This window comes from Bombina bombina, chromosome 1, assembly GCF_027579735.1.
Source record: "Bombina bombina isolate aBomBom1 chromosome 1, aBomBom1.pri, whole genome shotgun sequence".
In the NCBI taxonomy this organism is placed as follows: Eukaryota; Metazoa; Chordata; class Amphibia; order Anura; family Bombinatoridae; genus Bombina; species Bombina bombina.
In genome coordinates, this window is record NC_069499.1 from 1,383,403,053 (window position 1) to 1,383,415,963 (window position 12,911).

General features: G+C 36.8%; 1 protein-coding gene across 2 annotated transcripts in view; it reads left to right on the forward strand.

Moving 5' to 3' along the window:
- PPOX (protoporphyrinogen oxidase) overlaps window positions 1-12,245 on the forward strand; it is a 123,017-nt gene extending 110,772 nt beyond the window's left edge. For both annotated transcript variants that reach the window (XM_053704486.1, XM_053704487.1), the window contains exons 11-13: window positions 3,282-3,431; window positions 10,044-10,086; window positions 11,523-12,245. In XM_053704486.1, coding sequence (XP_053560461.1) covers window positions 3,282-3,431; window positions 10,044-10,086; window positions 11,523-11,665 — 336 coding nt within the window. In that variant the 3' untranslated portion in view covers window positions 11,666-12,245. The remainder of the gene's footprint in view (window positions 1-3,281; window positions 3,432-10,043; window positions 10,087-11,522) is intronic.
- Window positions 12,246-12,911: the final 666 nt, after the last annotated feature.

Genomic DNA, 12,911 nt, shown 5'->3' on the forward strand with positions numbered 1-12,911 from the left:
CTATTGATTAATCTTACATCCTTTTCGTAAAGAATTACTGGGACATTCAGAAGTATGTATAGCAGTTTCGGGAGAAGAACCATCTTAAACACTGCCACTCGACCCGAAACCGAGAGAGGAAGTGCGTGTCAGATCCTCAGCTTCTCTTTAATTTGCCTAATAATAGGGGGTATGTTAAGTTCATATAATTTATCGGCATTCGCCGGAACATTTATTCCCAAATATTTAAATGAGTCCGTTATGCTCTTGAAAGGGTTTTCTATGTAAGAGTCTTTATCCCTACGGATCCAGAGAATTTCTGACTTAGATGTGTTTATTTTGTATCCTGAGAAGGTACCAAAATGGTCTATTATCTGTATAAGTTTTGGAATGTTAATTTTGGTGTTAGATATGTATAATAATACATCGTCTGCATAAAGACCAATTTTCATTTCATGGTTTGAGATCTTAGTTTAGAGCATTCATTTTTAAGCAACTTTCTAATTTACTCCTATTATGAATTTTTCTTCGTTCTCTTGCTATGTTTATTTGAAAAAGAAGGTATCTAAGCTAAGGAGCCAGACAAATTTTGGTTCAGACCCTGGACAGCAATTGTTTATTGGTGGGTGAATTTATCCACCAATCAGCAAGAACAACCCAGGTTGTTCACCAAAAATGGGCCGCATCTAAACTTACGTTCTTGCTTTTCAAATAAAGATACTAAGAAAATGAAGAAAACTTGATAATAGGAGTAAATTACAAAGTTGATTAAAATTCAATGCTCTATCTGAATCACTAAAGAAAAAAAAATGGGTTCAGTGTCCCTTTAAGTTGAGAGCATCTTCAATGCACTGATAACTTGGACTCAACTTAGTTGGTCTGGTTTACCTTTTTTTTTTTTCAATCAGTCTGCTTGATGCTGTAGCCTAGTGGTTCGCTTTGGCTTGCAACTCAAGAGGTTGGTTCGTATCCAGATGCTAGCGCTGGATGTTCCATTTAGATCAGAAAGTATTCTCCATGATAATCCTCAAGTGGGGAGTTTCGGAATTGGAACTTGGTCTACATGCCATACCCCAGGTAAGAGTCAGGCTTGACCACCTCTCTGCCCTGAATGCACCTGACTCAGGCTTGTAATCTAGTTCTTGCTAGATTTTTCACGAGGTGTGGTGTACATTCATTTTGTGGTGTGAATCTAAGGGTTTTTCCCCTGGAATCAGGAGAGGGTTCCCTCATGTTGTCCTTTCTTCAGGAGGGCCTAGAAAAGGGCTTATCAATCAGTTCCCTGAAGGGCCAGCTCTCTGTCAGGCCTGTGTTTTGATTGGTTGATCTTCTTGGAGCTTTAATCTTGTTTTTAAATGTATGCAGGCTCCTCTTGAGCCTAGGCTCTATATTGCTCCTAAGTTATTGTCTTGGACATTTTTATTTCTTCTAGCCTTTTCTTTGCTTGTAGAGTTTTGGAACTTTCAGCTCTACAAGTGTGAACGCTTTATCTTTTCATGCGGATAAGATGGATATTCGTACCAGTTTGGGATCTTTTTCCTAATAGTGGCTGCGGACCTTTATCTCCTTCTGGAGATTGTCGTTCCTTAATCCTGTCCTAATTTTTCGTCTCGTAAGTTTCATCTGTTACATATTACAGAAATCCACTTCTCTTTCTGATTCCATAGCATAAATTGGTTGGCTTAGGGGACAGCCGGACATCAGTCTCCTAAGGGTCTTATGGTTTTTTCCTCTAGGGCTGCCTCTTCTTCCTGGGCTTTTAAAAATTAGGCTTCTGTGGATCTCATCTGGAATGTGACCACTTGGTCCTAGTTGCATATTTTTTCTGAACTTTCCAAATTCGTTGTTTGCTTCAATTGAGGCTTCCTTTGGGAGTATAGTTTTTCAAGCGGTGGTGCCTTCTGTTTAGGTCCGCCTTTCCATTCTGTGTACTCTAGCTTGGGTATTGGTTCCCACTAGTAATTGAATGGATTTGTGAACTCTCCATGCCATTGGAAAGAAAATAAAATGTATGCTTACCTGATAAATCATTTTCTTTCCTGACATGGAGAGTCCATGACCCGCCCTTATTTTTATTTCTCAGATGGCCTTTTGTAGTTTTATTCTAAACATCAGGCACCTCTATACCTTTGTGTCCTCTTCTCTTTCCATATTCCTTCAGCTGAATGACTGGGGGTTTATGGGAAGTGGGAGTGATACTGAACAGCTCTGCTGGGGTGTTCTTTACTTCCTCCTGGTGGCCAGGAGTTGAATTCCCACTAGTAATTCCTGGCATGGAGAGTCCACGAATCCATTTAAAGAAAATAATTCTTTATCAGGTAAGCATACATTTTGTTTTTTGTTATAAGCAGCATGAAAGTGTATCTTAAAGTGATAGTAAACTCTCGTCTTTTTTAAAATCAGATCTGGACTTTTAGTGATGTTGTAAATGGAATTTTATTCATCACTTGTAATGAAGATGCATATAACTTACTTTTTAATGTAGATATGAAATTCAAATTTCCTTGCGCTCCACCGCCCACTTCAAAAGTCAAATTTTCTGTGAGCTAAAGGTTTGAAGTGTTTTCCAAACGGGTCTCTAGCTAAAAGAAAAAAGTGACATATGGGGAGAGTGCTGATTGGAGAACGATTCAATCCATTAGCTCACTGAAGAATTGACTTTTGAAGTGGGAGGGGAGCACAGGGAATTTGAAATCTATATTAAAAAGTTAGTTATAGAGCATGTTTGTTACAACTTATGAATTAAGCTCCATCTAAAATATCGCTAACAGTCCCGATCTGATTTTAAAAAGTGGAGAGGTTACCATCACTTTAAAACATAAAGCTACATGCTGGAAATAAATCTTTCAAATTTACTGAATCCAAGTGGAATACACAAGCTGGGAATCTGTGCTATAAAATGCCAACGCTAGCTTAAATTGTTTTAACAAGCTAATTTTGTTGATTTTAAAAAATATTTATTTATGTAACTTAATTGAAAGATAATATAATTGAGACTCTTACTATTTTTTTAAGCTGTGTTATCACTTTTAAAACACCAATTTCTGCAAAGGCTTTTTTTTTTTTTTACTTTTCTGTTGGTTTGTTTTTAACATGGGCATGCAATCACCACATGAAGACTGCTAAAGCAGTATTTCTTAAGGTGTTCATCATAGTACTGTACAGAAAAGCCTATTTCAGAGACACAAGAAGAAGGTGTTAGGTACAGGAATATATAGATTGTAGGGCATTTGGCCAGATTAGGGACAGCAATATAGCAGACTTGTATATGTGGTTACAGGTACTCTATTCTCTATCCCCAGGTCATGATGGGAGGTGCTTGGTTTGAGAGCAGCCTTGGCCCTCCAGAATCTGTGTCTTCTGAGAAGCTCCTACATCTGGCTACACAGGCCGCAGCAACACAGCTGGGAGCAACAGAGAAGCCAAGCCGAGCTATTATACACCTCAACAAGGTGACTGGTTTCTCTATAATTAAGTAGCTTTGCCAAACAAATTCTGTAATACTTATATTAAGCTACAGAGCAGCAGTGCATGTGTTTAGCTGCTCTTGAACTACCTAGTTACCCTTTTAAACAAAGGATACAAATAGAATTAACAATTTACGTAAGAACTTACCTGATAAATTCATTTATTTCATAGTGGCAAGAGTTCATGAGCTAGTGACGTATGGGATATACATTCCTACCAGGAGGGGCAAAGTTTCCCAAAACTCAAAATGCCTATAAATACACCCCCCCCCCCACCTCACTCATACCTTAGTTTAACATTTAGCCAAGAAGTGAGGTGTAAAAAAAAAAGGAGTAAAAAGCATAGAAAAAGAGGAACTTGAAAAAATAATGTGCTTTATACAAAAAATCATAACCACAAAAAAAGGGTGGGTCTCGTGGACTCTTGCCACTATGAATGAAATTAATTTATCAGGTAAGTTCTTACATAAATTATGTTTTCTTTCATGTAAGTGGCAAGAGTCCATGAGCTAGTGAAGTATGGAATATAATACCCAAGATATGGAAATCCATGAGTCACTAGAGAGGGAGGGATAAAATAAAAACAGCTATTTTCGCTGAGAAATTAAATCCAAAAAATAATTAAGTTTTCTTAAAAAATTCTAAAAAAACCCGCAAAACTGAGACAACTGCCTGAAGAACCTTTCTACCAAAGCTGCTTCCGAAGAAGCAAATACATTAAAATGGTAAAATTTAGTAAAGCTATGCAAAGAAAACCAAGTTGCTGCTTTGCAAATTTGATCAACTGAAGCTTCATTCTTAAGAGCCCAAGAAGTGGCAACTGATCTAGTAGAATGAGCTGTAATTCTCTGAGGAGGAGACTGCCCTGCCTTCAAATAAGCTTTGTGAATTAAAAGTCTCAACCAAGAAGCCAGAGAAATAGCAGAAGCTTTCTGACCTTCCTGGAGCCAGAAAAAACATCAGACTAGAAGTCTTCCTGAAATCTTTAGTAGCCTCAACATAATATTTCAAATCTCTTACCACATCCAAAGAATGTAAACACCTTTCAAGAGTATTATTAGGATTAGGACACAAAGAATGAATAACAATTTCCCTATTGATGTTGTTAGAATTCACAACTTTAGGCAAAAATGTAAATGAAGTCCGCAAAACAGCTTAAAACCAGTTAAGGAGATCTCTCAAGAGAGAGCAGACAATTCAGAAACTCTTCTAGCAGAAGAGATAGCCAAAAGATATAATACTTTCCAAGAAAGCAATTTAATGTCCAAAGAATGCATAGGCTCAAAACCAAATTGAGACTCCAAGGAGGAGAAATAGATTTAATAACAGGTTTGATACGAATCAAAGCCTGAACAAAACAGTGAATGTCAGGTAGTTTAGCAAGCTTTCTATGAAATAAAACAGAGCAGAAATTTGTCCTTTCAAAGTATTTGCAGACAACCCCTTATCCAAACCATGCTGAAGAAACTGTAGATAATCCAAAGCAGAGAGGTGCCAACATGTGTGTATCAGTGGATTATGAAGAGAGTACACATAGTAAGGATAAACACAGGGTACTCACATTTATGTAGAGCACGACCTTAGAGCCGAGAAACACGTTGCAAAATAGAATTGTTTTTATGGTATCTTTTTGTATTGTGTTTAATAAACACTGTTTGATTTGATACCGCTGTCTGCACTTCCCTACTGTGAGCTTCATACTACCAAACTAACGGATCATTGAATTCCCCGGTTCCAGAGCCCAGGAACAGCTAGTTGGTTAGCTGCGATAACCAGCCTGTGTCCACAAGCACATTAGTGTGCTCTACATAAATGTGAGTACCCTGTGTTTATCCTTACTGTGTGTACTCTCTTCATAATCCACTGATACACACTTTGGCACCTCTCTGCTTTGGATTTTCTTTTAGAACGATCACCTGTAAAGGAGAAAGGAGAGTGCTACCTGCATCGTGCCTCATACGCATTGAAGCCCTTTACCTACCACATCACATCTCTTTGTCTGATAGATGAAATGCACTTGTTTACTTGATTGCTTCTTTTATTTGTATCTATGTATGAACATAGCTAATTGAGAGTCCTTGATTCATTGGATTTTTTTATATATATTATCACTATTGTATCACTATTTTGGGTATTATTATTATAGAGCGCCCCCCAGTGATTTATATCACATTTTTTTCTTCCCTGAAGAAACTGTAAAATCCTAGGAATTGTAAAAGAATGCCAAGAATAATCATGAGTTGAACTCCTTGAAATATAGGTTTTCCAAACCCGATAATAAATTTTCCTTGAAACAGACTTACGAGCCTGTATAATAGTGCTAATCACTGAGTCAGATAAACCTCTATGACTAAGCAGAAAAAAAAGACAAAGGATAAGAGAAGGATATAGGAGAGCCTCACAAAGGGGCTAAAGTGCACTGTGATTAAATGTGATAGGCTATAAGATAACTGGTATATAAGCAATTACAGCAAAATACTATGTTTACAAATATTTAATTAAAGTTAATATTAAACCAATTATGGCAAAGTGCTACATATACAAATATTTATTTAAAAATACATATTGGATACAGATAAAATACATCAGAGCTCGATAATCTAAAGTGCAGATCACATGAAAGAAAGAAAAAAAAGGCCAAAAAAAATTAAAAAATTATAGTGTTAGACAATAATCCAGTATATTAGTCCAGTTAAGGATATTCCAAGAATGTAGTATAAATCCAAAAAGAAAGGAGGATGTGGAGAGAACTTTGGATCTGGGATGTACCGACGACTCTTGTCCAGAAAGACAAACGCTAACAACGCTAACTTAGAATAGTGCTCATCATGTAGTGAAACTAGGGCTGGTATGTCAAAGTAGACCTCCTCTCTGGATGGAGAGACCACTCTCCCGGAAGTTAAGTCGGACAACTGAGATAATCTGCTTCCCAATTGTCTACTCTTGGGATATGAATCTCAGAAATTTGACAAGAGTTGGATTCCGCCCAAGAAAATCCCCCCTTGATGATTGACATATGCCACTGTAGTGACATTGTCTGTTTGAAATCAAATATAAAGTTCTCTCTTCAATAGAGGCCAAGCCTGAAGCGCTCTGAAAATAGCACAGAGTTTTGATTGGTAACCTCGGCTCCTGAGGTTCCCAAAACCCTTGTGCTGTCAGAGATCCCTAGACACCTCCCCAACCTGAAAGACTTGCATCTTTTGTGATCACAGTCCAGGAAGGACAAACAAAAGGGGCCCCTTGAACAATAAGGTGATGGTTTAACCACCAAGTCAGAGAGTGTTGAATGTTGGGATTTAAGTATAGCAACAGTGATATCTGAGTATAATCCCTGCACCATTGGTGCAACATGCAAAGCTGTAGAGGTCTCATAAGAAAACGAGCAAAGGGGATCGCGTCCGATGCTGCAGTCATGAGACGTAAAACTTCCATGCGCATAGCCACTGAAGGGAAAGATAGAGACTGAAGGTTCAGACAAGCTAAAACTAACTTCATTCGTCTCTTGTCTTCCAGATAGATTCAGTGTCCATGACTCTTTCTTTGACAACCTAAAAAGGTGACCTTTGTCTGCGGAATCAAGAAACTCTTTTGTAAATTAATCCTGCAACCATGTTTTTGAAGAAACCACACAAGTTGTAAGATTCTGCTAAATGAAAAGATTGAGCTAGTACCAAGATATCGTCCAAATAAGGAAACAACGCAATACCCTGGTCTCTAATTACAGATAGAAGGGCACCGAGAACCTCTGAAAAGATTCTCTGAACTGTCGCTAGGCCAAATGGAAGAGCGACAAATTGGTAATGCTTGTCTAGAAAGGAGAATCTCAGAAACTGATAGTGGTGTGGATGAATCGGAATGTGAAGATAAGCGTCCTTGCTAAACAAAAGGCAAAATAATCCTTATAGTCACCATCTTGAAAGTTAGTTTCAAGAGATTTCAGAGTTTTTCCAAGAGTTTTCAGATCCAGAATTGGTCTGAAATAATCTTCCTTCTTTGGAACAATGAACAGTTTTGAATAAAAACCCAAACCCTGTTCCTGTTAAGGAACTGGAACAAGCACCCCTGAAAACTCTAGATCTGAAATCTGAAAACTCTAGATCTGAAACACACTTCAGAAAAGCCTAAAGCCTTCACAGGGTTATTTGGAACATGGGAAAGAAAGAATCTTCCCATGGGGAGGTCTTATTGTGAAACCTATCCGATACCCCTGAGAAACAATATCCTGAATCCACTGATTTTGGACAGAATCTGCCCAAATTTCTTGAAAAAATTTCAATCTGCCCCCCACCATTTGAACTGGTTGAGGGCCACACCTTCATGCAGTCTTAGGGGCTGTATTTAGTTTATTATAAGGCTTGGATTTATTCCAATTCGTGGATGGTCTCCAATTGGAATCAGAGGCCTTAGGGGAAGGAGTGTTTTTTGTTCTTTAGTCTGACGAAAGGAACGAAAACAATTGGGAGATTTAAATGTACCCTTAGATTTCTTATCTTGGGGCAGGAAAACTCCCCCAGTGATAGTGGAGGTAATAGAATCCAATTGGAAACCAAATAAATTATTACCTTGAAAAGATATAGATAGTAATCTAGATTTAGACACCATATCAGCATTTCATGATTTAAGCCATAAAGCTTTTCTAGATAGAATTGCTAACAACATAGATTTGATATTAGTCTTAATAATATCAAATATAGCTTCATAAATTAAATGATTAGCATGTTGAAGTAAAAGAACAATGCTAGACAAATCAGGATCTGATAACTGCTGTGCTAGATGTCCAACCAAAAAGTTGAAGCAGCAGCAACATCAGCCATACAAATGGCAGGTCTAAGAATATAGCCAGTATGTAAATATGCCTTCCTAAGATAAGATTTAATCTTCCTATCTAAGGGATCCTTAAAAGAAGTACATTTGGCAAGAGTAGAAATAGCACCATCAACCTTAGGGGCTTTCTCCCAAAGCTCTAAATTGGACACAGGTAAAGGATACAATTTTTTAAACCTAGAAGAAGGATTCAAAGCTAGGCTTAGACCATTCCTTAGTAATCATATTAGAGATAGCATCTGGAATAGGAAAAACTTCAGGAGTAACCTCAGAAGTCTTAAAAACAGAATTCAAACGTTTGCTATTCTTGTTATCAAGAGGACTACATTCCTCAATACCCAAAGTAAACCATATTTCCTTTAACAAATAACGAATATATTCATTCTTAAAAAGAAAGGTTGATTTATCAATTTCATTGTCTTAGGGGCTTTCTCCCAAAGCTCTAAATTTCTTCCTTAGGGGCTTTCTCCCAAAGCTCTAAATTGGACACAGGTAAAGGATACAATTTTTTAAACCTAGAAGGAGGATTCAAAGCTAGGCTTAGACCATTCCTTAGTAATCATATTAAAGATAGCATCTGGAATAGGAAAAAAAAAACTTCAGGAGTAACCTCAGAAGTCTTAAAAACAGAATTCAAACGTTTGCTATTCTTGTTATCAAGAGGACTAGATTCCTCAATACCCAAAGTAAATCATATTTCCTTTAACAAAGAGCGAATATATTCAATCTTAAAAAGAAAGGTTGATTTATCAATTTCAGTGTCTGAAGTAGGATCCTCTGAGCCAGAGAAATGCTCATCAGCAGAAAATACTTCAGTATGCTGTTGATCAATACAAACTTCATCAGATTGATGAGAAGTAAGGAGAGACCTTTTACGTTTATTTGAAGGCGGAATAGCAGTCATAGCCTTCTCTATGGCTGCAGCAATATCATCTTTTTATATCTACTGGAATATCATGTACATTAGACTGTAAAGGTTTAACAGAAATTGTTTCATGCTGATAATGTTTCTATAACAAGTGCCACAAATTTGAGCTGAAGAAGGAAGATCAGCCAATTTACAACATATACACTTAGCTTTGGTAGATTTGTTTTCAGGCAACTTGGTTCCTACAGTAACATCAGAGGCAGGATCAGTTTGAGACATCTTGCAAAATGTAACAAAAGAAAAAAACAACATTTAAACAAAATATCCAATTTCCTCAAAATAGCAGTTTCAGGAATAGGAAAAATGCTTATGAAAATATACTTATATGAAAACAAAAGCAAAGATCATAGCCCTCTGTAACAAATGAGAGCAGAGAGCAAAAGAGGGAGAGACTTTAAATAACACATTTTTTGCCGCCAAAAATGTTGCTAACAAAGATGACGCAAATGCAGAGAAAAAAAAAAACTTTTGGCGCCAAGGTTAACAGGAAATGACATGATTCGCATCATAACAGGTGCGACTTTGCACCAAAAAAAATTGCATCAACAAAGACGCAAGAAATGACATGACAAACGCAACCTCCGCACCAAAAATATTTGTGCCAAGAATGATGCAATATATAGAAGCATTTTGCGTCATCGAGAGCCTAATTTGTCCACTAAAATTTGAAATAAACAAGTCTGAAGTTACAACTAGCCGGAACCCCAGGTAAGAAAAAAATTTAAAAGTATCTTACAATTGGATGTTTTGTCTGAACCACAAAAGTTTAATTTTGACTTTCATATCCTGCTTGTCAGAGTCTCTAGAAGTAGAATAACCTGCATTTTCTTCTCTCATCCCAGGACTGTATACCTCAGTACACACTAGGACATTGGAAGCGGTTAGGTAAGGAGTTGATTCTCATATTTCAGCATCTCTGCCAATTTCTAGCAACAGTGAGTCCACTGTATATTATAGCTGTCCGACATATGACCCAAGTCCTACAGATTTCATGCCAACATTGCTTAAAGGGACAGTTCACCCAAAAATGTTCTCCCCTTTAAATTGTTCCCAGCGATTCATTTTACCTGCTGGAGTGTTTTAAATTGTTTACAAGTAGCTCCTTTACCCCTATTTTGGCATTTGAAATTTAGCCTGTGATATCCCAACCTATACTAAAAGTTTCTATACTGGACTATATTCTATTGAATAGCCTAAGTAAACGCAGCCAGCAGAAGTGATTACACTCTCAGTGGGGTGCAGGATAGTTAAGTAATAAAATGATAATTATCCATTGTTCTTGCTAAGTATTGAGCTTTGGTTTTCTAGACAAATATAAGATAAGGAAGCAAGTCTGTGTACATAAAAGTGATAACATAATAAGATCTGATATTACCTGAAGCTCAACCCTTTGTGGTTTAAAAGCACAAAACCAGCTACTTCATATACACAAATAAACCTGAAAATGCAATTTCTCAAATATTTTATACTCTGCTGCTGGTGTAACAAGTCATTGACAATACATTCATATAGAAACAATTTTACAGTGTACTGTCCCTTTAAATGCTTGGTTGAATTTCATTGTAGTGGCATTTGTTGTAATCACATAATACTTCTTTACCTGTCAGAGGTATCCTATTTGTATAATGTATTGTTTAATTTCTAGGCAGCTTTCATCATCATTTTAGAACACAAAATAGTTACACCAACAAAATAATCTTATTTAGGTCTGCCAAACTAACAAGTGAACATTATTGCCATGACAGAAATTCTGGACATATCCGTGATTGTGGTTATAAATTATTAACCAATACTATGGCAGCTACCTGCGGCTGCTGGAGATGTGGAAGGCCAATCAGTGATTGAAAAAAAGGGGCCGACTACTTTCCAGTGCTGACAACAGTGGTAGCCTTTGCATTAAAACAATTATTGTGGCTGATGTGTTGGCAACATGCTGTCCTGATCAATTTATAGCATTACAAGGGCACATTTCTAAAACGGAAGTCATGTCTGTATTTTAAGTTATGTTTCTAGGGAAAAAAACTTTTGTATATTCCATCAACCCCCTTCAGTGACAGATTTTTCAAATGATTTTTCTATATACTCAATTTGACTTTGTTTCTGAATCCAGATTTACATGTACAAAGCACCAAATCAGAATTTTAAAGGGGCATTATATTCTTGTTGGATGGAGATAAACAACTCTTATTGAGGCCTAGAGGAAGGAGTTTGACATCTATTTAAATATTACTAATATATCATGGTAAAATTCTGTAAATGTTTAGCATGCACTGGTCTACAAGGAGTTGACTACAAACACTTTTTCTTCTCTTTCCCTACAGATAGTATCTCTACCTTCATCAACCAACATTCTTTGCCATTCAGCCTTATTGGAGCATCATATGAGGGGGTCTCTGTTAATGACTGCATTTACAATGCTAGAAATGCCGTGCAAAGCTTGCTGGGTACTCAGAGTGCAAAGTGAATCACATTACAGCTGCATATCAAGCCTGGACAACAACTATCTGGTACTTCTGTGTGTGCAGAAGATCTGTGACTGAAAAGCAATGTTCCTTGTAGTCAGATATACACATTACTATGTGTGACTGGACAAAGATTTCTAAGATTGCCATGAAGAGATATGTAAAGTGAATGGATGTCAGAGATGTTTAGTCTAGAACTCAGTTAAGAAAAACACAAAGAGTGAAAAATACTGCTATTTGGCCCAAATAACAGTATGATGGAAATTTCAAATCTTCATATAGTATATAAAAATAATTGTAGTTGCAGAAAGTAAGCACTGACTCATATTTTTGCAACTACAATTATTTTTATATACTATATGAAGATTTGAAATTTCCAGCGTCCTGTTTGGGCCGAATCGAATAGTGATATTTTTCCCTCTTGCGTTTTTCTTGTATAGAGTATCCTTGTGTTTTTTGGAATCTCGCTATAGTGCTTTAGCGGTCTAGCACTGTTTAAATACCGTACATCAGTAAGAGCACACAGCATTTGTTCTTGTGTGGATATAATTCAGTTCATACCAATAAAGCAACATAACACCATGCCATATAGTCTCATTTTACAGTTATAAACGCGTGGCTTGTTTTGAAAGAAGGCTCAGTTTTATGAAAAAAGCATTGTAACAAAGGCCCTTGTGTGTTTTGTACACTGAAGGATTAAGCAAGAATAGGCAAACAAAAAAACAGTTGGCCAGGCTGACTATATCCCATGAACTTCTGCTGGAGAGTAAGCAAATCCATGGCAATAAGTATTTTTCTTCTTCTTTCTAAAATATTTAAAGGGACAGTCTAAACCAGAATTGTTATTGTTTAAAAAGATAGATACTCCCTTTACTATCCATTCACCAGTTATGCATAACCAACACTATTATATTAATATACTTTTTACCTCTGATTACCTTGTATTTAAGCCTTTGCAGACTGCCCCCTTAATTCAGTCCTTTTGTCAGACTTTTATTTTAGCCAGTCAGTGCAGACTCCTAGGTAACTCCACAGGTGTGAGCACAATGTTATCTATATGGCACACATGAAGTAACACCCTCTAGTTGTGAAAAACTATCAAAATGCATTCAGATAAGAGACGGCCTTCATGGGCTAATAGATTAGCATATGACCCTACCTAGGTTTAGCTTTCAATTAAAGAATACCAAGAGAACAAAGCAAAATTGATGATAAAAGTAAATTGGAACATTGTTTAAAATTACATGC